This window comes from Xenopus laevis, chromosome 9_10S (assembly GCF_017654675.1).
Source record: "Xenopus laevis strain J_2021 chromosome 9_10S, Xenopus_laevis_v10.1, whole genome shotgun sequence".
NCBI classification, from domain to species: Eukaryota; Metazoa; Chordata; class Amphibia; order Anura; family Pipidae; genus Xenopus; species Xenopus laevis.
In genome coordinates this window covers 99,469,989-99,492,698 of record NC_054388.1, presented here as the reverse complement: position 1 = coordinate 99,492,698, position 22,710 = coordinate 99,469,989, and the positions used below count along the sequence as shown (strand labels likewise).

Here is a 22,710-nt window from a genome sequence, read left to right as displayed (position 1 = left end):
GAATGGTAAGGTGGGAAATGGTAATGCAAGACCCAGTGGGGAGGGACACTGATGGAAGCTCTTGGCTAGGGCGCCAAAATACCTTGGCCCAGCCCTGTTCTCCTCGCCCAATTATTCCTCAAACCCAGGCAGAAGGCAGTACTAGGCTCTATAAGACTTTTGGCAGTAAAACAAAAAGAAAAATGTCCCCAGCAGCAGCCCCAAACTGCTACAAATAGCAAATAAAAAAAAACCATATAAAGAAATAATTTAGAGTTTTCACAGGGGAGCGGCTTAAATAGGTGGTATTTATCAATTTAAATATAATCACTCCTCTACATGAACTAGACAAGGAGATTGGACTCCTGCCTCGAATGTCAGAGGTCAGTGTGAACAACCCCTGGCACTTTGTTCGTCAACAAAGACACGTGTCAGCCGGAGCCTCCTGAGGAAGGTATATGTAACCTAGAGTTATTCCTGGCCTCTGGGCCATATTGTACACCTGCAGAGATACAGGAACTCCAGCAGATTACTAGTCGTAGACAGACAAAGGAGAACTAATTTAGAATTAGTAAGAAATTCATTACTACTGACCAGTTCCCCTCAAGAGCCAGGGGGCAGTAAATTAGTTACATGAGGTATTGGATACCAGAAACCTCAGGGTGGCTCGTCATGCACCCTTTCTGCTTTAATAGCTTCCTGTGCCGGTTTGATTTGGATTATTTCATTGTCAGACAAGGAATGCTTCACAGCAGGGATGCCACAAGTCACACCTCATTCAGCCTTCCATGGTATGTGGCTCTAAACCCCAACACAGATTACTTGACTTTCTACACGAGGTATAGCCATTGGTTAAAAAATGATAACTACATTGAGGAAGCCATATAGCACTGTCAAAATGTGGTGCAAAGAGCAAAAACAGGTACAATATTATAAATAAACAATAAATATGAATAAATAGTAATACTAAATAAAACATAGGATTGATACTGTTATATGTAACTGATCTAAGGCATAGGGCTAATTCTTGTAAATGAGCTGCATAAAGCCTCAAGGAAGCCATACACTTATTACAGGGCTTCCAGTTCACAAGTACAGAGGTTCATTAGAACTTTATGCTGTACACAAATTATTTAGGGTAAAATAACAAGTGTGTAAATGGAGCATTCAACATTGCACACAAACCTGGCATGTGATGCCAAAAGCCATCTGTTAGAAAATAAGGTTTGTGGAATACAATGACACTGAATTGGTTACTGGTATAATTAGTATAGTCCCTTCTCAGAGTCTATTATTCCACTGCTACTATAGGCACCATCTCTCCCTACTATACCTGCTATCCCACAGTCACACTCCCTTCCCAGAGACTATTATCCCACTGTTACTATAGGCACCATCTCTCCCTACTATACCTGCTATCCAACAGCCACAGTCCCTTCCCAGAGACTATTATCCCACTGTTACTATAGGCACCATCTCTCCCTACTATACCTGTTATCCCACAGTCACACTCCCTTCCCAGAGACTATTATCCCACTGTTACTATAGGCACCATCTCTCCCTACTATACCTGCTATCCCACAGTCACACTCCCTTCCCAGAGACTATTATCCCACTGTTACTATAGGCACCATCTCTCCCTACTATACCTGCTATCCCACAGTCACACTCCCTTCCCAGAGACTATTATCCACTGTTACTATAGGCACCATCTCTCCCTACTATACCTGCTATCCCACAGTCACACTCCCTTCCCAGAGACTATTATCCACTGTTACTATAGGCACCATCTCTCCCTACTATACCTGCTATCCCACAGTCACACTCCCTTCCCAGAGACTATTATTCACTGTTACTATAGACACCATCTCTCCCTACTATACCTGTTATCCCACAGTCACACTCCCTTCTCAGAGAATATAATCCCCAGTGCTACTATAGGCACCATCTCTCCCTACTATACCTGCTATCCCACAGCCACAGTCCCTTCCCAGAGACTATTATCCCACTGCTACTATAGACCCCATCTCTCCCTACTATACCTGTTATCCCACAGTCACACTCCCTTCCCAGAGACTATTATCCACTGTTACTATAGACCCCATCTCTCCCTACTATACCTGCTATCCCACAGTCACACTCCCTTCCCAGAGACTATTATCCACTGTTACTATAGGCACCATCTCTCCCTACTATACCTGCTATCCCACAGTCACACTCCCTTCCAAGAGACTATCTCACTGCTACTACAGACCCCATCTCTCCCTACTATACCTGCTATCCCACAGTCACACTTCCTTCCCAGAGACTATTATCCCACTGCTACTATAGGCACCATCTCTCCCTACTATACCTGCTATCCCACAGTCACACTCCCTTCCCAGAGACTATTATCCACTGTTACTATAGACACCATCTCTCCCTACTATACCTGCTATCCCACAGTCACGCTCCCTTCGCATGGGCAGCTGTATATTTTAAAGGTTATAAGTCATTCTCTTGCACTGAGTAGGCACTGGGGCACAGTGTCAATCACAGGACATCACCTATTGATGTAACAGACAGCGAGACCACCCAGCTGTACATACCAGCAATCACAGTGACCTGAATGATACAGTTTGAATGTAATAGACACAGGCAGAAAGGGTACTGCTAGGATCTAATTCCATAAAAGTATGTAAGATAGAGAGTTAAGCAGGGTAAAGCCAGCAAAGAAACATAAAGAGGGGGAATGGAGGGCATTTGAAAAGAAAAAAGGGATTGTGGTGCAAACCTTCAATGAAGCATCAGGGGTTTTGCACTGGGAAACTCCTTGTCTTTTTATACTTCCCTCCTTTCTTCGTCTGTTCAGTACCCAAAATCTGGCCAAAGCCTTCCGTGGGCCATTAGCCACTGGGATTTTCCACCCTGGCTTACCCCTTCCTTCCTTGCCAAGCAGGGCAGCCCATAGGAATGTTTGGTCCTGTAAGTAGCTTCTATAGAGCAGCCGGTGAGAGTCGGAGAGAGTTGGGTGCATGCTTTCCCTTAGGCTGCCTGTTGGACTTTTACAATCTGGTTGCTTGGCAATGGGCTAAAGGCAAACTCTACAACAGCAGAAGAAAGGGACAAGGCTGTATGCTAATCAATGCAATGAGGAGTTTACTTTCACTGCTTCCTTTCATTCCCCCCGACGACTACTATACTACTATTACTTCTTATTCTCCCAAACACAACTCCCAGCATGCAGCTCTCCCTGATCAAGAACTGGCCATGCACACACAGCTTCCTCGGCCTTGGCTGGGAAAGGGTTAGCCCAACGCCTTTCTTTCCCTGCATATGAAAGCATTACCATCACTGTTCATTTGCTTGCTAATCTGCTATCAGACAGACAACAATGCTGTGCCCTGGGGCAATGAAGTGAGTCCAAAGGTGTCTCAATACCTAACACACTGCGGGCCTGTTTACTTTATAACCCTAGCACAAGAATGGGCACCAGCAAAGCAATAATCAGCTGTAATAAAGAATCAACCATAAATACATGTCCTAGGGATTTAAAGAAATACAGTGCAACATATCTGACTGCTTGGCATAATGTTTATTTGTGAAATGTATTATCCCGCCAAATACAATGAAACATCCGTAATATAGTTAATTTGTAAGATCACATACATAAAAGGAGGACCCAGTATGATGTCCTGTATAGGGGACTCTTCCCTACTTGCACTTGCTTCCCATTCATTTGAATGGGAGACATGCAGCCTTATGCAGACTTGGGTGCTCTACTTGGGTGTTCTGGCTTCCAGATTCCAGAGAAAACCCCACTTTGGGCATAGGCACTTGTTCGGCTTTTTGCTACTTGGGGTGCGAGGCCCCCCACCTCTCTACTTGAATGGGGACCCCTCTGTTTGAATGTAGAGACAGCGCACACCCATTCCCCAGTAATCCTCCTCTTAAAGTTACCAGGAGTAATAACATATACCTGGGTAACATACAGTGCACTGCCACTAAAATGTCCCCTGTATGGGACCTAATGGGAAATTGTACTGTGGTGCTGCTGGGAATTTCCTCTAGGGGTTGACTTTTAAATTGCTTCGTCTATATCTCTAACTATCTATTGCCATTCCGTGATTTCTCAGTTATCATGACCTGTGTCAATGGGCACTTTGCCTCCGCACTAAATTCCCATAAAGGCAAAGTGCTCGCTTCCATGTAGATTTCCAAAACGATTGTATTTGTTCAGTAGCTGGAAGTCCGGTTCTGCTAATAATATATGCAGGTCCCTCTGATGTTATTCATATGATTGCTTTGCTACCCCAGATCATAAACATAATAGGTAATACACACAATGCAGTACTGAAAGGGCAAATTCTTTTACTCTCTAACTGGAGAAGAATATCCACCTTTAAATGCCACTTTACAGTGACATACACAAAGGTACTACTGTGAGTAGGGGGCTTGGGAATTTTCACTAAACTAAACATTTTATTCCCATTCCAAGGACCTCTGTCTACTAAAATCCCCCCCAGTCTTGTTGTCATGACAACACTGTGACACCACAGAAAACAAAAGACTATACACGATCAGTGACCCAAGCAAAGGGCAACAATCCTAATAAATGTGGGAAACCAAGAGAAAGTGGCAGAAAATCAGCAAGTTCAGCAGTCTCTGGAAATCTAAATCATTCCTAGTTATTAGTTTCTAGTAGGGATGCACCAAATCCAAGATTCGGTTTGGGATTCGGCCAGGATTCGGGTTTTTTCAGCAGGATTCGGCCGAATCCTTCTGTCCGGCTGAACCAAATCCGAATCCTAATTTGCATAGAGGTGGGGAGGGAAATCACGTGACTTTTTGTCACAAAACAAGGAAATAAAAAATGTTTCCCCCTTCCGACCCCTAATTTGCATATGCAAGTTAGGATTTGGTTCGGTATTCGGACGAATCTTTCGCAAATGATTTGGAGGTTCGGCTGAATCAAAAATAGTGGATTTCTTGCAACTTAATTTCATTATCATCCTTTAATTATATAGGGGCACATTTACTAAGCTCGAGTGAAGAATTAGAATGGAAAAAACGTAGAATGCAGAAGTTTTTTTTTTGGCTACTATTGAATAGGCTACTTTGACTACGACTTTGACTTCGAATCAAACTATTCAAACTTAAAATCGTTCGACTATTCGACCAGTCGGGAGTCTCTTTATAAAAACTTCGACCACCTACTTCGCCACCTAAAACCTACCGAGCACCAATGTTAGCCTATGGGGACCTTCCCCATAAGCTTTCTAAGCAATTTATGATCGAAGGAAAATCGTTCGATTGATGGATTAAAATCCTTCGAATCGTTCGAATTGTTCGAATCAAACAATTTTTCCTTCGCTCGTTCGATCGAAGTAGATTTGGTAAATCCTTCGACTTCGATATTCGAAGTCGAAGGATTTTGCTTCGATGGTCGAATATCGAGGGTTAATTAACCCTCGATATTCGACCCATAGTAAATGTGCCCTATAGTGTCAACTGTTTAGAATGTAACTCACTGTGGTACAAAGACCATTTGTATTACTGCAGTTATTGTACTATGTCTAGAAACAACAAACACCAAAACAAAATTAGGAGCCTAGTTATCCTTTAATACAGGAGTGCCCACACTCTACTAATGCGGGGTCTACTTTTAGTAATGTTGTCCCTTTATGATCTACATCCATAAAAGTATTGTTAGCATTGTGTTCCATGGGAAATATTGCTTAAATATTGATTTCTGAGAAAATGTATATTGTTATATTTAAACATCTATTTCTTATGTAACCTTAACATAATAATGAATGAAAAGAATGAAATAGGAGGGTGATTTACATCAGCTGTTTGTTGACAGTGTCTTGAGATCTACTGATCACCAGCTAAAGGTCTTTCAGTAGATCCAATAGAATAGACCTTAAATTCGGATGCCCCTGCTTTTCTGTATATGAGGCATGAGGGAGATAGGCTTGTGTAGGCAGCAACCTAGCTGCTAAGCCACCCCCTTATCCTTATTTACCCGCCATTGGGGCAAATTCACTAAAAGATGAATTTTCTCCTGCGAAGACTTCGCACCACTTGCCAATTCACTAAAATGTGAAGTTCCTTCTCAGCAGCCGAAAGCCCTCAAATGGTAACAAAAATCTTTAACAGTGACGGCTTTTAAACACAATCCCACTTTAAAATATTAATTTTATTAACTTCTCGGCATACAGATATAAGATTGAGGAGGATGTAGCTTCATCTTATCAGTTCGCCAGGTCTAAGGGAAACTCTGGCGAAAGAGGTAACGTTATGGAAAATTCGCACTTTAGGTTAGTATTGATGGAATCATTTGGATCAGCACAGAGGGGAGGGAGAATGTCATATCTGAAGGTTTTGCAGAGATACCTACTGACATGCTGATTATAACTGTGCAAACCAGAAGCCTGCAATTTGCAGAGAATTCCACCCGGTGCTGAATGGTATGAAGCTGACAGTTGGGATCCATTTGTGTTAAAACATTTTCCCCATTATCTCTGACAGTAAAAGGCTTATGTGTAAAGGCAGCACTGGGTTACATAAGCTCAGTAACAAAGAAACATTCAATCTGACAGCCGAGGAGAAGCCCGGCCACGATACTCTGCCTATTAACTTATCTAGTGCAAATAAACCTGACCCAGTTCAGTTTTATATTTGGGGATATGTTATGTTTATGAAGTTGTTATTCTGCTTAAAGGGAAAAAATACCTCCCTTTTTGACATGAGTTCGTTGGGTTACAAAAATCATTGGAGGATCCTCTTACATCAGCTGGAGGGGCAATTCTGTTCTGTCTGCCACCTAAAGCAGCAGACCCAATGCTGGAGTAGGGTTGCCACCTGCCTGTTTCTTTCTGAGGCTGCCAAGTTCAATATGGCCTGTCCAGGTTTCAGAGTTCTGAAACACACACACAAAAGAAAACCCCTCAATTCCCACACCTGTTGTTACAGCAATGCCCGTCACGTTTGGCACCCAACACCAGAACAAATGCCAAGCACCCTGGTCTTGGCTCGTGCTTCACCTGTAATGTGACTGCCTTTGGCCTTCGGAGGAGCCCTCAGCTACTTGGATGCCACCAGGACTTAACGAGAGGTGCAAGGCTAGAGGTTCTGGATAGGCAGAGGGGCACGACTGTTAGCTGAGTCTTTTAGGCCGAAGGTCGCGGTACAAGACGTTAGGTTGTAGAATAGTCAGATCTGGCCGGGTCGGGCCAGGCAGAGAATAAACGTAGTCAGGCAGGTTAGGGTCAAACCAGGAAGTCAATCAGAAGGGTGAAGCAGAAGAGGTAGTCGGTATTCAGGCAAGGGTCAGGATCCAGAGATCAGAATAGTCAAAAGCCAGGCAGGGGTCACAACAGGAATCAAAGCTCAGATAGCACCAGGAACAAACTCCTATAACGGGCAATGATGGAGTAACTGAGCTCCCTTAAATACCCATTTGAATTTCGCGCCAATGCCATCACGCCAGCGCGCCCGCGTCAATAAAGCCCACGAGATGCGTGCACGCCCTAAGTCCTAACTGAAGAGGAGCAGCACGGCGGGCATCCCCGCCGATGGCGGGTACAGTTTTTATTACAGCCCCTCGATGTCAGCCAGTCAGCAATGTATAATGGGGCAAGTCTAACAAGAAGCTGTATGGAGGAATGATTTGCCGGTCTAAAAAGGAAAGGCATAGAGCAATGCTCTGCAGATCTAACAAGGAAAAACGAAGAGCAATGCTCTGCAAGATGAAGTTTTGGAGCAGGGAAGGTTATGGAGCAATGTTCCACAAATCTAACCAGTAGGGGCGTGAAACAAAGTTCTCCAATCAATGTTATGGAGCAATGTTCCACAAATATAACCAGTAGGAGCGTCTAACAAAGTTCTGCTAGTCAATGTTATGGAGCAATGTCCTGCAAATCTAACAAGTAGGGGTATGGAGCAATGTTCTGTAGGCTGAACAACTAGAGACATATTGAAATGTTCTAAAGCAATGATCTACAGACCGAACAAGAAGTATGGATCAATTTCTGCAGGTCTAAAGGTAGCGACACACAGGCTAATTTAATTTGCCAATTTGGGCCCTTTAATTTGCCGACCTGGGGGCCACATGGGCTCATTGATGCGGTCCATGCTCCAGCGAACCATATCCCCACCATTGTAAACTTATGTCTTGGCTCTAGGGCCAACAATTGGACTAAAGCCTGATATCACCTTAGGTGGGCATATCACGGAAAGATCCACTTGTGAATCATATAGTGTATGGCCACCTTAACATGGAGGGGTATGGGGCAAAACTATGCAGGCATTATGGGGAAAAATATGGAGCAATGCTCTGCTTATCTGATAAGGAGAGGTGTTTTATACATGTATTTATTTCTTGGTACTTTTATAACACTGACACATTCAACCATCAGTCCATGCCCTAGTGCAGCTTACAATCTAAGGTCTCTATCACATTCACCCAAACTACTGGCAGTTTTATCAGGCCAATGAACCTGCCTGTAAACTCAAGTACCCAGAGGAAACCAACACAGACACTTTAAACTCCTTACCGATAGTACTCTGGCTGGAATCAAACTCAGGACCTTAGCTCAGCAAGACAGCGGTACTATGCTGTGCTGATCAGACAAGGAGAGGTATGGAGCAATGCACTATGGGTCAAACAAGGGGCATCATGGGCGGCAATGCTCTGCAAGTCTAACAAAGAGGGATATGGAGCAAATCTATGCAGGCCTAACAAGCAGGGGTATGGAGCAATGCTCTGGTGATATGATAAACACAAGACAACTGAAAGAGTAGAGGAGTAGAACTCTATAGAAGCCTAATTTACACACAGATGCGTATGGGTGCAGCCTGGTCAGGCACATAATAGATACACTGGTATATTTGTAGAAACCACTGCTAACGCAACACAATCTTATCATTGCACTTGTAATCCAGGAGTAGAACGGCACTGGCCCCTGACAGTGGTAGAGTGAATCCCTTCCTTCAACAACCACAGAATGCGACTCCTGCATTGTGCTCACAGCATGTGGGAGATGAGCATGCACAGCCTCAATGTCCTTGTGATTCACACTTTTTTAGCTGTCCCAGTGTATCTATCTCCAGTTCAACGCATTACCAGCAGCAGGGGCTCTTTTAACCTATTACAGGGGGGCATTTTGGCAGAGCATGCTCCTTTTCGCTCTGCAAAGTGGCAGCATCCTGCATGGAACCTATAGTTCTGCACAATTTAGTATCATCTGCAAAAATAGAAACAGTACTTTCAATGCCCACCTCCAGGTCATTAATAAACAAGTTGAAAAGCAAGGGACCTAGTACAGAGCCCTGCGGTACTCCACTAACAACACTGGTCCAATTAGGTGCTGAAAGTCCAAATTGTGCATAACTTGCCTCCATGTAAGATCCAGCACGGTTCAGTTTAGTTGTTTGCACTAAAGTGACAGCATGTTGCACGTCAAACTCTCATGTGGTTTCTCTACATGAGCATTAACGAAAAAGGTATTCCATGAAGATGGAAATGTCAGGAGCAAAACTTGGTTTGCTTCCCAGGATTCTATCTGATTTGCTTACAAATGAAGGGAGCATCTCCTTTCACTAAATGATGCCGGTGTATAGAAGTGAATGGATGAAAAGAGTAATTCCAATCCTACTCCCCAATTTGGCATGAACTGACTTTCACTAACTAGTTTGCTCCACAGCTTCTGCACCCTTTTGACTTATGGGACCCTGTGGGAGCAATGAGTATATAAAAAGACACTCACAGTCAGTATATACTGTACATAAGGGATGTAGGGCCCCATCTCCTGCAAAAACTGACTTCCATACTGTATGTGGAAAGGTTTTGGTGCTCATTGCAGCCTGGACGATTCTGTGCTGGTTTGTTCTGCTCTCTGACACTAAGGAAGATGACTTAGCCTTAAATATGTCAACTCACTGCTTTTAGTGATGAGTATGAAATTCAAGGCTTCAGGATACAGAGACCCAGCAGGCACTAATGAAAACCTAAGCCACCCCAGTGCTATGTGAGAGTATATATTTTTTGTGAAATGAACCAAGCAGATACTATAAGATCTGCATATATACTGTATATATTGAGTGGTGCATTCAAGATGTGTGGAACAACTCCATGTAAAGTATCTGATGTATGTCATAACATGGTGCACATTTTCCCTCATTTCATAGCAACCTCTCTGACAGTGGCCTAAGTATAGAGGACACAGGGTCTGTTTTCTCTATAGGGGGGTGGTACCTGGATAGAGAACTGGCTAAAAGATCGTGGTGGTAAATGGAACATTTTCTAATTGGACCACCGTGTTAATGGAGTACCGCAGGGCTCTGTACTAGGTCCCTTGCTTTTCAACTTGTTTATTAATGACCTGGAGGTGGGCATTGAAAGTACTGTTTCTATTTTTGCAGATGATACAAAATTGTGCAGAACTGAAAATTGAAACCGAACCGAAACGGGACAAATTAGCCCATCACTACTGTCTTGCATAAAAAAGGGCATAATCTCAAGAGATAAAAACATAATTCTGCCTCTTTATAGGTCCCTGGTGAGGCCTCATCTGGAGTATGTGGTTCAGTTTTGGACTCCAGTCCTTAAGAGAGATATAAATGAGCTGGAGAGAGTGCAGAGACTGAGTGCAACTAAACTGGTTAGAGGGAGGGAAGACTTAAATTATGAGGGGAGACTGTCATGGTTGGGGTTGTTTTCTCTGGCAAAAATGCGCTTGCGGGGGGACATGATTACACTTTACAAGTACATTAGAGTACATTATAGACAAATAGCAGGGGACCTTTTTACCCATAAAGTGGATCACCGTACCAGAGGCCTCCCCTTTAGACTAGAAGAAAAGAACTTTCATTTGAAGCAACGTAGGGGGTTCTTCACAGTCAGGACAGTGAGGTTGTGGAATGCACTGCCGGGTGATGTTGTGATGCTGATTCAGTTAATGACTTTAAGAATGGCTTGGATGATTTTTTGGACAGACATAATATCAAAGGCTATTGTGATACTAAGCTCTATAGTTAGTATAGATATGGGTATATAGAATTTATGTGAGAGTAGGGAGGGGTGTGTGTATGGATGCTGGGTTTTCATTTGGAGGGGTTGAACTTGATGGACTTTGTCTTTTTTCAACCCTATGTAACTATGTAACTATGTAACTATGTAACAGAGGAGGACAGTGGTAGGTGGGGACCACGTAGGGATCTCGTGTACCAGGCCCCTCTGATGATTTTTTTTGCTGGGGGGGGGCACTAGTTATACTGCTGCTTTATGATTTTTGTATCCAATGGTATAATTGCACTAAATTGATAAAAGTTAATATTTGCTTGGTTGCTATGGGTTACAGGAGTGAGGGGATTGTGCAACACGTTACAGTACAATTTAAGTTATTAGGTTTGCCATCAGTTTTAAACTGGACAGCCTGGTTTTTGTACTCAACAGCCCACCTCCTTACATCATTGACCCCACACTTTACATCATCTCTCCCTCTGACCATGGTACCCCACCCTCTTAACATCATCCAATAAACACCCTTATGTCACTGGGCATTGGGCGAAATAAAGTTTAACAAAGAAGTAGTGTAGAAATGTTGTACTTTATGTTTTGGGGTTCTACACAAACCCAAGGCAACCACAGCCTTTTAGTAGGGAAGAGATGTGCCTCAAAAGATACCCCTGTAGCTCCCCATCTTCTTTTCTGCTGATTCACTGCACATGCTTTCTGCTGCTGTCACTTACTGAGCTTAGGGGTTGACTCAAAATATGCGGTATATATAGGATATAAAAGTCACAATTCCAGGCTGATTACTATTTAATTCAGAGTCTCATGACAAGGAAGTTCAGAAACCAGTACAATAAGCATCAGAATATGCTTTGTCTCTGGTGCAGATAGAAGGGAGGAAACAGGGTTGAGTTCTCTGCCACCAGCAATACAGCGGCAAGAGAGCTCGGCCTGGTATTTATTGTAAATATAAAATGCAGGATCATTTAGCCTTTAGATGAAAAGTTTCAAACAATGAACCAATGAGTTGCTGGGGTTGCTATGATACAATTAGTACACAAATCTATTTACCACACACTTCTGGGCTTGGATTCTATTCTACTGAAATGATCATTTGAAAATCACAATACTTCGGCACCGCCAAGAGCTTGTCTATGGTAATTTTCACAAAGCGAAAGTCAGACAACGTTTGTGATGTGTAATTAAGTTGGGGAAGTGTTTTGTGGTGCTGATAAAACGTTGTGGGGCCCTCTTGTTTATATAAATCTAAAATTATCCAGTGTAGGACCTTTCAGCTGTTGTGGAAATCCAATTGCGTCAGGCCGAGTGCCACACTATAGACAAGTCTTATACACTGTAGTCTGTTTTTAGTGTGTCCTGCTACCTCCATCATGGTTTACTGTGCCTTCTATTCTTCAATCACAGTCTCTTCTCCACTGTTACTATAGGCACCAACTTTCCATACTATACCTGCTATCCCACAGTCACACTCCCTTCCCAGAGACTATTATCCCACTGTTACTATAGGCACAATCTCTCCCTACTATACCTGCTATCCCACAGTCGCACTCCCTTCCCAGAGACTATTATCCACTGTTACTATAGACACCATCTCTCCCTACTATACCTGCTATCCCACAGTCACACTCCCTTCCCAGAGACTATTATCCACTGTTACTATAGACACCATCTCTCCCTACTATACCTGCTATCCCACAGTCACACTCCCTTCCCAGAGACTATTATCCCACTGTTACTATAGACACCATCTCTCCCTACTATACCTGCTATCCCACAGTCACACTCCCTTCCCAGAGACTATTATCCCACTGTTACTATAGACACCATCTCTCCCTACTATACCTGCTATCCCACAGTCACACTCCCTTCCCAGAGACTATTATCCCACTGTTACTATAGACACCATCTCTCCCTACTATACCTGCTATCCCACAGTCACACTCCCTTCCCAGAGACTATTATCCACTGTTACTATAGACACCATCTCTCCCTACTATACCTGCTATCCCACAGTCACACTCCCTTCCCAGAGACTATTATCCCACTGTTACTATAGGCACAATCTCTCCCTACTATACCTGCTATCCCACTGCCACACTCCCTTCCCAGAGACTATTATCCCACTGTTACTATAGACACCATCTCTCCCTACTATACCTGCTATCCCACAGTCACACTCCCTTCCCAGAGACGAATATCCCACTGTTACTATAGGCACCTGCCTTAAGGCAGGGGTCCCCAACCTTTTTTACCCATGAGCCACACTCAAGTATATAATAATGTCGGGGAGCAACACAAGCATTCAAAAAGTTCCAGGGGCTTCCAAATAAGTTCTGTGATTGAGTATTGGTATGCCCTTTGTGGCCAATGGGAGGCTCTGTTTGGCAGTATACAGGCTTTTAATGCAACTAAGGAATTCATAAATAAGCACCTGCTTGGAGGCCACTGGGAGCAACATGTTGCTCACGAGCTACAGGTTGGGGATCACTGTTTTGGATGCATGTATTAGGATGTGTGGCATTGGAGCCCTGACCTTACCATGATAGAATTCCTGCATGAAATGTGAGTCACAGAACAGCAAGTGATTCATTATAACATACAGGAAGACCTATACAACTCATTTTTTCAGAAGAAAAGACACTACGGCTTTTAGGGCAAGTAAATGAGCACTAAAAGTAGGAAGCTGGGGCCCCCTAGAGGATGTTCCATTTTATTGTGACCTGTCGTTTGCTTTCTGACTGCAAATGCTTAGAAAGCTAGAATATGTAGCAGCGTTTGTGCATGGCGGCCCCCTCCCACCTGTTTCACCCAACAATGACTGTTCCCATCTGCTCTGCTCTGTACACATGACAACAACCCAAGGCACAATGTGAGCTCATTGGAATGTGCCGTTCGAATGTGCAGATGAGCAGGAATAACGCGTACATCCTTAAGGTGGACGTATACGGGCAGATAAAGCTGCCGATATTGGTCCTTTAGACCAATTCAGCAATTTATCTGCCCGTGTATGGGGGCTTCCAACGGTCTTCCCGATCGATATCTGGCCACGATATCGGGAAGGTTTAATTCTTCTGCCGACTGACCCGTTGGAGCCGAATGTTCGGATAACCCCGATATAGCTCTGCCGTTGGTGGGCATATCGGAGAAAGATCCGCTCGTTTAGCGATGTCGCCAGGCGAGTGGATCTCTTCGTATATGGCCAGCTTTACACAGTGTAATGGGCCCAGATTATCAATGAAAATCCCAGGCAAGTGTGGGAAAAGCCATTGACCTGAGCATACCATCCTGGTAACTATAATGGCACAAGCGTGTATCACTTAGCTGGGTATAGAGTATATCCACATACACATTTTTGTTGCAGTCTGCACTACAGTTGGAAGTTGGCTCTCTTATAAATTGGCTATAAAGTTGGTCTTGCTCTGTTAAGGATACAGTACTTTGACTACAAATTGGTTCTAGCCTCAAACAGTTTCAAACTGACAATATGTGGTACATACAGTACAAAGCGATCATTATATTGTAAAGGTTCTTACTTACTTAACTAAAGGTCCTTATGGGGTCCGTCTACAGGTCTGCCTAATTAATATCTGGCCCACGTGTCGTTACTCGGTCAATAAGCTATAAGGTTATTCACCTTTTTAGTATGATTGCCTGATGCATTTTATATATTATTTGTGCTTTTTGACTTATTTAGCTTTTAATTCAGCAACTCTCCGATTTGTAATTTCAGCAATCTGGTTGCTAGGGTCCAACTTACCCTAGCAACCATGCATTGATTTGAGACTGGAATATGAATAGGAGAGGGACTTGCTTTTTACAGGGTGTCTATTGGATGGTACCATATGTAACTTTAGAGAGTAACCCATGTCCCAACTACCACATGCTCACAGTTCTAAATTACATACCACTTGGCCAGCCCCCCTCTGGTGACCCTGCATATGCTTAGGCAACCCAGCAGCCTCAGGGCCTGCTCTCTGCCTCCCATATTAGCCTATGAGTGCTTGAGTGTGTGCACACTAGGACTACATGTCCGTCATGTTGACAGACGGAGACAATGAAAGAGAAGCAAAGTGAATGAAAGCCGGCACCCACTTTGTACAACGCCGTGGCATAGAGTGTGTGATTTCAAAGTAAAAGCCGATGTTATAATGAGATCAATATTTACACACACACACATCTTTAGGAAGGAAAATACAATGTGGGTTGCTTGGATTCTCAATACCATTAAGCTACTATATCACTGAGGAAACCTGATCAGGTCTTTAACACTGGAATGCATGGAAAAGACAACTGGTGAATAAGTGAGGAGGGGCTGAAAGTGGAGAGGGGAGAGTGAGAGTGAAAGCTAGAGAGAGGGGCAGCATGGCCCACCAGCTCGATCCCACAGCTCTCTCATTCCCTCCCATGATCCCACCCTGTAGGAATTTGGTGCCCTGTTTAATGGGGCTCAATTTCAACCCATCTCATTCCACCCCCCACCCTAGGCAATGTGTTAACCCTTTGTGTCGGCTGGAATAATATATAGAACCTGCTATCACTCTTATTTCAAGAATAGGGCTGCTTTCCTTTTGTAGGACATGTGATAACATCAAATATACTGCACCAAACAGTGGCTTTATTGGCCACATTACTGTTCTTTTCTTCCCTAGTGTGTTTCTCCTCTATTTATTTAAAAAGACATTAAACTGTGGACCCATCTCAAGGGTGTAACTATAAAGGAAGCAGACCCTGCGGCTGTAGGGGGGCCCAGGAAGTAGAGGTGCCCCATAAGGCCCTATTTTTTATAAAATTTCAATAAATATTGATAAAACAGGTCAACCTTTAGACAATTTGGGGGCCTGAAAAATAATTTGCTGTGGGGCCCATTAATATCTAGTTATGCCACTGACCCAACTTATTAAGTACTAAGAGGCATTGAAATAACAAGAGAGCAAAGAGCTGAATCCACTTCTCGTAACCCATAACATCTGATTGGTTGCTATGGAGCAAACTTTGCACATAAGGTTAATGGTACAGGTACCGGACCAGGGTTTCTGAATAACGTATCTTTCTGTAATTTGAATCTTCATACCTTAAGTCTACTAGAAAATCTTTTAAACATTAAATAAACCCAATAGGCTGTTCCAATTAGGATTAATTATAACTACGTTTGGATCATTTACAAGGCTGTTATTACAGAAAATACGTCATTTTTAAAAGTTTGGATTATTTGGATAATCCAAATCCAAATGAGAGACAGCCTTTCCATAATTCGGAGCTTTATGGATAACAGGTTTCCAGATAACGGATTCCATTCCTGTATATGTCCCCTATTCTGGCTCCCATTCATTAGCAAGAGATACTATAGAGGAAGCAAAACCTGGGCAGCTCTCTTTCATTTCCTCATCTGCTGATGCTGTTTGCGACATCAAAGGGGTATATTTATCAAAGAGTGAAGTTAGAGATCTCCACAGTCCGCAGAGTGAAATGCTGCCTCTCTCCATTCATTTCTGTGGGATTTTTAAAGGCGTATTTATCAAATGGTGAACTTTCACCAGCATCCTTTGATAAATACATTTTTAAAAATCCCATAGAAATGAATGGAGAGTGGCGGTATTTCACTCTGCGGACTGTGGAGATCTCTAACTTCACTCTTTGATAAATATACCCCATGGTGTTTAATGTTATGGCCAGATTATTTGCACAGAACGAAAGAGTCCTGAACATGAGCTTCTGATTTATGCACTTGATGGCCCGGCCGGTTGCCATGTTAGAAACAACACAATAGATATTCACAAACACGGATCATATTCAAATAATATCTCATCTCGATGGAAGGGGTTGCGCCTGCTGGTCTAGTCTGCTGCAAAATGTTGTTTTCATTGCTCCTTGGGGGACTCTAAAAGCTCCAAATCCTATCAGCCTTCAAATTAGGCACACGAGGGGTCTCGTGCGTCACCCACCAGTAGCATAAGGATGACGCCATTTCAAAGAGCCAAGCTGTGTGCACCATGTCAGCCTCTGCAGAATGTGTAAGGGAGGTGTGGGGAACGAGGGAAGAGTGGGGCGTGGGAAAAAGATGTGGAGGGAAAGGCAAGAGGAACAGAGAAGGTTGGAAATGGGGATTAAGCTCCTACTAGTTTCCCTGTTCCAGGAATGGAATGAATGAAATGATAATGCTCAAACTGATGAGAAAAAAACAGGAGAAGAATTAAAAAACGATTGGCCGCTAGCTAGTGATGGAGAGCTAGAGCGGGTTAGGGCTCCCAACTTAATAAAATAATAAATAAAGGGTGTCTGCAGCTGTCAGTGGGAATCTTCAAGTAGTAGTTGACCTATAGTTAAACGAATGTAGGCGGGCTTCCTAGCGTAAAGAATATCTATCGGTAAAGTCAATTTTCTAACCAAGGTGGCCGTGAACACCTGAGGCCCAGGGGAAAATGTCCTTCAATGCAAGGATGAAAACCTGAATCTATACATTGGCCTGGAAATGATGCTGGTTATGTAACAAAATGGCAAAGTTCCTGCCACTGCAATCAGAGCAACCTATAATTTCTTTGCTTTCATTACCTTAACCGCTAACAGACCAGCAAACAATGCAAGAATTCACCCAATAGATTTACTATTAAATAATAAGTCCCTTTATAGATAGAGTTCTTACCGTTCTACTGAGATAATGCTCCCTTTGAATGCCTGCTGACTTCTTTGTCCTGATATGAAACCCTACCTATTTATCCTATGGATAACTATACTTTTATTTCTGGTTTATTCTACCAGTCTGTACCTGACTTAAGTTGTATTTCCCAGTTCCTTCGCTGTAGGTCAGTAGCCAGATTTGAACATTTTGTCCAGGCAGAGGTCTTTCTTGGGTTGTCTTGTGGCGCTATATACTGTTAACTGGTTGGAGGACTGTGTTTGTCCTTTTATGGAAGGGCTATTGGTTTTCAGTTCCACATTTTGTTCAGCAAGATGGCTTTAAAGGACCAGATATATTCTCTGCTGTTCACTCTTAGGTCATTCTTATGGCACCGTAATATGATTAGTAGAAGTGGAAGGCATGCAGTGATCACTATAAATTGTAGCTCCCTCCCTGTGCAAGTGTCCTAGGGCTGATGGGGGGGGGGGGTTTAAAAATAAAAACTACTGTTAACCATATACTGTGGGCTCTATTAGCCCATGCCTTTGGTTGGGGAAAATATATTTTGGCAACAGGTGCCCTTTAAGCCTGTATTTTAACAGTATGAATGTGGATTTGGTATTGTAAAGAAACAGGACATGCTCTTCATTAGATTATACCATATGTATACTTTTCCAATGAAAGTGCATCTTCTACAGATGGAGCTGGCGTTATGGATTCAATTATATCCTTCCTGCATAAGGATATAGTGAGCTATTTGCATAGAGTATGCCAGATGCATTGATAAAGGCTTCTCCTTTTGTAGGTTCACCATATGGGTAAAGAAGCAAAGAAAAGTCTTTCTAATGAATACATTGTGCTTGAGTCTGGTATTGCATAGCTGCCACAGAAAAAGCTTTCACTTCTAATTAAATGGCACCCATAGCTACGTCCTTTCAAGGTAGCTGCCTGCTTCTCAGTTTGACTGGGCCGTGCCAGCAACGGTTTAAACTTGGCCAAGTGTTGGTTTTATGAGAAGCAAAGCTCTGTAGCGCTATGGCCTCCCCTACCATCTTGTGCTTGTTTTTTTATTTTTATGAGTTGAGGATTTGGGACCATGAGCGTCATGGGAATAGGAGTCTTGCTACTGTTTGGCATCAAGGCAAAAGCATCAGTAGGTTTATGGCAAGCACAATCATGGAAATCTTTATTACGGTAGGGAAAAACACAGGTGCAAATGTGCAGTCGGAGGAGAATTAAGTGAAAAGAGATAAAAGCAAATATTTTATGAAGTCAGATTCTGGTCATGTGGGTCTGGTGGAAAAATAAACTCATAGTTTGTTTTCCCCCCAGTCTTTGTTTCTACAGAAGCAAAAGGGATTTCTGGCCACGGGCCGGACAATCACAAAGTCATATCACAGTGATTCATTTCACAAATGCCACACTTTGAGCTTGATATACTTGTAGGCATCAAGACCCCCAGGGGGTGGTCTGTGCGTGTGTGTGTAAACGGTGGGGGGGGGATAGGGGGTTGCTGGGAGAATGGTGGTAAATATAACCAGTTACAGTGTAAACCCATTCACTACCGCAGCAATTTATTACTTACACAACATGATATGGGCAGAAAGCGCCACACAAGAAACTGCTGTGTAACATAACATCCAGGCTCATATTATAACACGCAGCAAGATAAATTAACATGGATGACAATTTTAGAAATAGTAACCCCAATACTAGATATATGGACGTATAACAACATGCTGGGCGATATGATATCGGCAGGGGGTCTATTATCTTAAAATCTGTTATTCAGAAGGCTCAGAATTACTGCCATTTCTTATAATTCTTTACTGAGTTCCCCTTTACTCTAAAATAATAAAACAGTACCTTGTATTTGATCCTATCTAAGCTGCATAGTAACATAGTAAGTTAGGGTGAAAAAAGACACACGTCCATAAAGGTTAACCTTTTAAGTCTATATATATACATAACCTGCCTAACTTCTAGTTGATCCAGAGGAAGGCAAAAAAAAAAAATACATTTCAAGCCCCTCCAATTTGCCTCAGAGGGGGAACATTTCCTTCCTGACTCCAAGATGGCAATCGGTCCAGTCCTTGGATCAACATGAATCCATATTAATGTTTAGATGTGTTTTTCAGTAGCCTAAAAGGGCATGTAAAGGCAAACAAATAAAATTTGTACTTTCTTTAATGAAAAAGAAACCTATCTCCAATATACTTTAATTAAAAAATGTGTACCATTTTTATAAGAAACCTGACTGTATGCAGTGAAATTCTCCCTTCATTTATTGCTGTGGATAGGAATTGTCAGATGGTCCCTAACTGCTCTGCAGGGAAACAATCATACTTATGAACAGCAGGGGGGGCCCCACCTTACTTCCCAGCCATGCAGAACTCAAGCAGCTTTGTTTGTTACCCTGTAGAGCAGTCGGCGACTGTGTAGAGATTTGTATTGGATTTTATTTTTGCCTTTACATCCCCTTTATTGTTTCCAACTCCAGCTGCAGGAACAAAGATCATGGAGCAGATTTAAACAGATAAACTGGGATTCTATTTGGAGGATTATTTTGCTGCAGCCACTGGTTCTGCAGAGTTGGAGAAAGTTTGTATTAAACAATACAAAAACTATAAAATCCACATTAGATTACATGACAACACAGGACCCAGTGCAGTCTGTATATTCTGATTATTAATCAGTCTTGCTGTATCGGCTTCTGGCAGATATTATTTGACTTGTGCTGTTTTGATTATTTATGACGATCCCTAAGCAGCCCAGACCACACTGAGCATGTGCACAGTCTTGGTCTTGCAATAATGTTTAACAAAGTTACAAGATGGTGACCCCCTGTGGCCAACTTTGAAAGCATAAATTATTTGTTTGATTAGGCTTGTGGTGCAGTAAGTTCATGTTTATGTTTAGTATACAAAATACAGCATTTCTAGCCTTATTCTATTTTAGATTTTACTTCCCCTTTAAGGCATGGTGCTCCTGATTTCAGAAAGATCTTTTATACAAAAACCCAAAGGGTCCAACACATCTCATGCCTTTACAGTGCTGGGTGCTATAACAGGAAGTGTAGCAATATGAGTTAGAAGAAATAAAATAGAGTGATAGAAGAAGACTTCTATTATACATGTAGCGCTATAGTAAATTATGTGTGTGTTGTACACCACTATTGAGCTCCACTCCCAATAAATGTGCTCCGGATGAGACCTGTAATCTTAGGGAGTGAGCCAGGGCTGGACTGAGAATTAAAATAGGCCCTGGCATTTCAGTTATACAGAGGCCCAAACAGCCCCCACCAGCCCACTAAATACTGACTTTCTATGGGACCTTATAGCAGCCCCTCTGGCATTTGCCAGAACCCGCAGATTGCCAGTCCAGGCCTGGAGTGAGCCCTCGCAACGGTGTGGAGGCAGGGTGTAGAGCAACTGTAACTGGATTCAGGGTATAATAATTGGGCGCCAGTGGTTCTTATAACTTAAACATGAACTGATTTATCAAACATACACAATCCTCAGTGGAGTATACAGTAGAGCGTGACAGGATTTAGCATCACATTGAATAGGCAATAATCAGAGCACCATATGGTCAGTATTAGTCCCCACAGGCAAGAGGACGTGCTCAGCAGCAATAAAGGTACACCCAGCTTTCAGCCTTTTCCCTAAGTGGAACCTGAGGGGAATCTATCTACCCTGTTCGTATAGACTTAGTCCCTACTTCTGGGCTATTAGTACCCGGAATCTTAATCCCTCTGACTCTCCTCGTCGGAGCCTTGAGCTGCTCAGCTAAATAACCTGTCTATCTGTCACTCCTAGAGTGACCTATAATGGTGAGTAGCCTATTCTTACTAGACCTGACCTGTCTAGGTTCCACAGAGCTCTGCCTGCCTGTTCAGGTCAGAGCTAACACAAAATGGACACTGAAAGCATGACTTCAGAGCCTTTTATATCCCAGCACAGTGCCATCTGCTGGTCACTGTGAGAAGCAGCAAGGGGCCTAGCTTAGAGCAGAAAGAGCAAACATTACCCCTCCCAACTGTATTTTAGGACCCAGTTAGGTGTCCATAACATGGAGGGACTGCCTGACAATAATACTAGGGGTGGCTATTTTACACATCCCTACATACAGAATGAAAAATGATAAAAGAAGTTAAACAAGAAAGCCAACATAAGAGGACAAAGGCCACAAAACTGACAGAAGGGATGTTATTTTATATATGCATAGCACCCACAGTTTACTCTACTATGAACACTATTATCTTATAAGAACGCCATCTAGAATTTTATTTTTTGCACGATGAAGAAAATGTTATTGTAATCCACATTCTAATATCCATTCATTCATACTGGCTCTGTTTTGTGAAACAAGTAACAGGGACCTGGAATCCTTGCTTGAGGATAGCTGCTGTCCTAAAGTGAACAACTACTGCTTTCCATCATTCTGATGAATTGCGCACATTTACACAAGGGAACCCTGGACGTGGAAGTAATTGCAAAGTTTCCCTGACTGCCTGAATCAATGGATGGTGCTGACTTGTGTCAAGCAAATAGACTAATAACATTATTGAATTGACCCTTGAACTCTCACTGACATGGTACAAAAGGGACTTAGTTGAACTGAATGCTTTTTTTTAGCATGATCCACATATTAGAATAAAACTGAGGGGCCCTTGCAGACTAGGAGATATGCAAGCACAAAAGTGTCTATAGAATCAATGTTTTTCATAAAGTCTTGTGAAGCAAACGTAATTATAAGTAAAGTTCAATATTTGAAAGCATGCAGGGCCTCTATTAGAAGACATGGGGTCCCACAACCCAAGGAGTCCTGTATTACTTTCTCTCTACCCAACCAGGCCCCCAATGGTAGGCCTTGGTAATAGGGCCACTAATTAAAACAATGGCCATCATAATAGAGCACGTTTCCTGATCCACCCTGCCTGCATTTATTTGCTCCATTACACTTAGTATCCTTGTTATTCCAGTGATTTAGGGTAGATAAATGCTCCAATGGCAGCAAAACAACAGGGCCCCAAAATATTACCATGCTTAGAGTACCATTTAGTGTCAATCCATCTCTTAAGCAATGCTTATCA

At 42.7% G+C, this 22,710-nt stretch overlaps 1 protein-coding gene across 5 annotated transcripts in view; it reads right to left on the bottom strand.

Moving 5' to 3' along the window:
• Positions 1–22,710, bottom strand: part of ankfn1l.S (ankyrin repeat and fibronectin type III domain containing 1 like S homeolog) — a 178,975-nt gene that overhangs the window by 128,381 nt on the left and 27,884 nt on the right. For 3 of the 5 annotated variants that reach the window (XR_005964506.1, XM_018239220.2, XM_041577991.1), the window contains exon 1: positions 2,753–3,152. The exons of the other annotated variants lie outside the window; for them this stretch is intronic. Coding sequence is in view for 2 of the 3 variants with exons in the window: in XM_018239220.2 (XP_018094709.1) it covers positions 2,753–2,995 (243 nt within the window). In the remaining variant the exon portion in view is untranslated. Of the gene's footprint in view, positions 1–2,752; positions 3,153–22,710 lie in introns of those variants that run through there. 5 annotated transcript variants of the gene reach the window in all.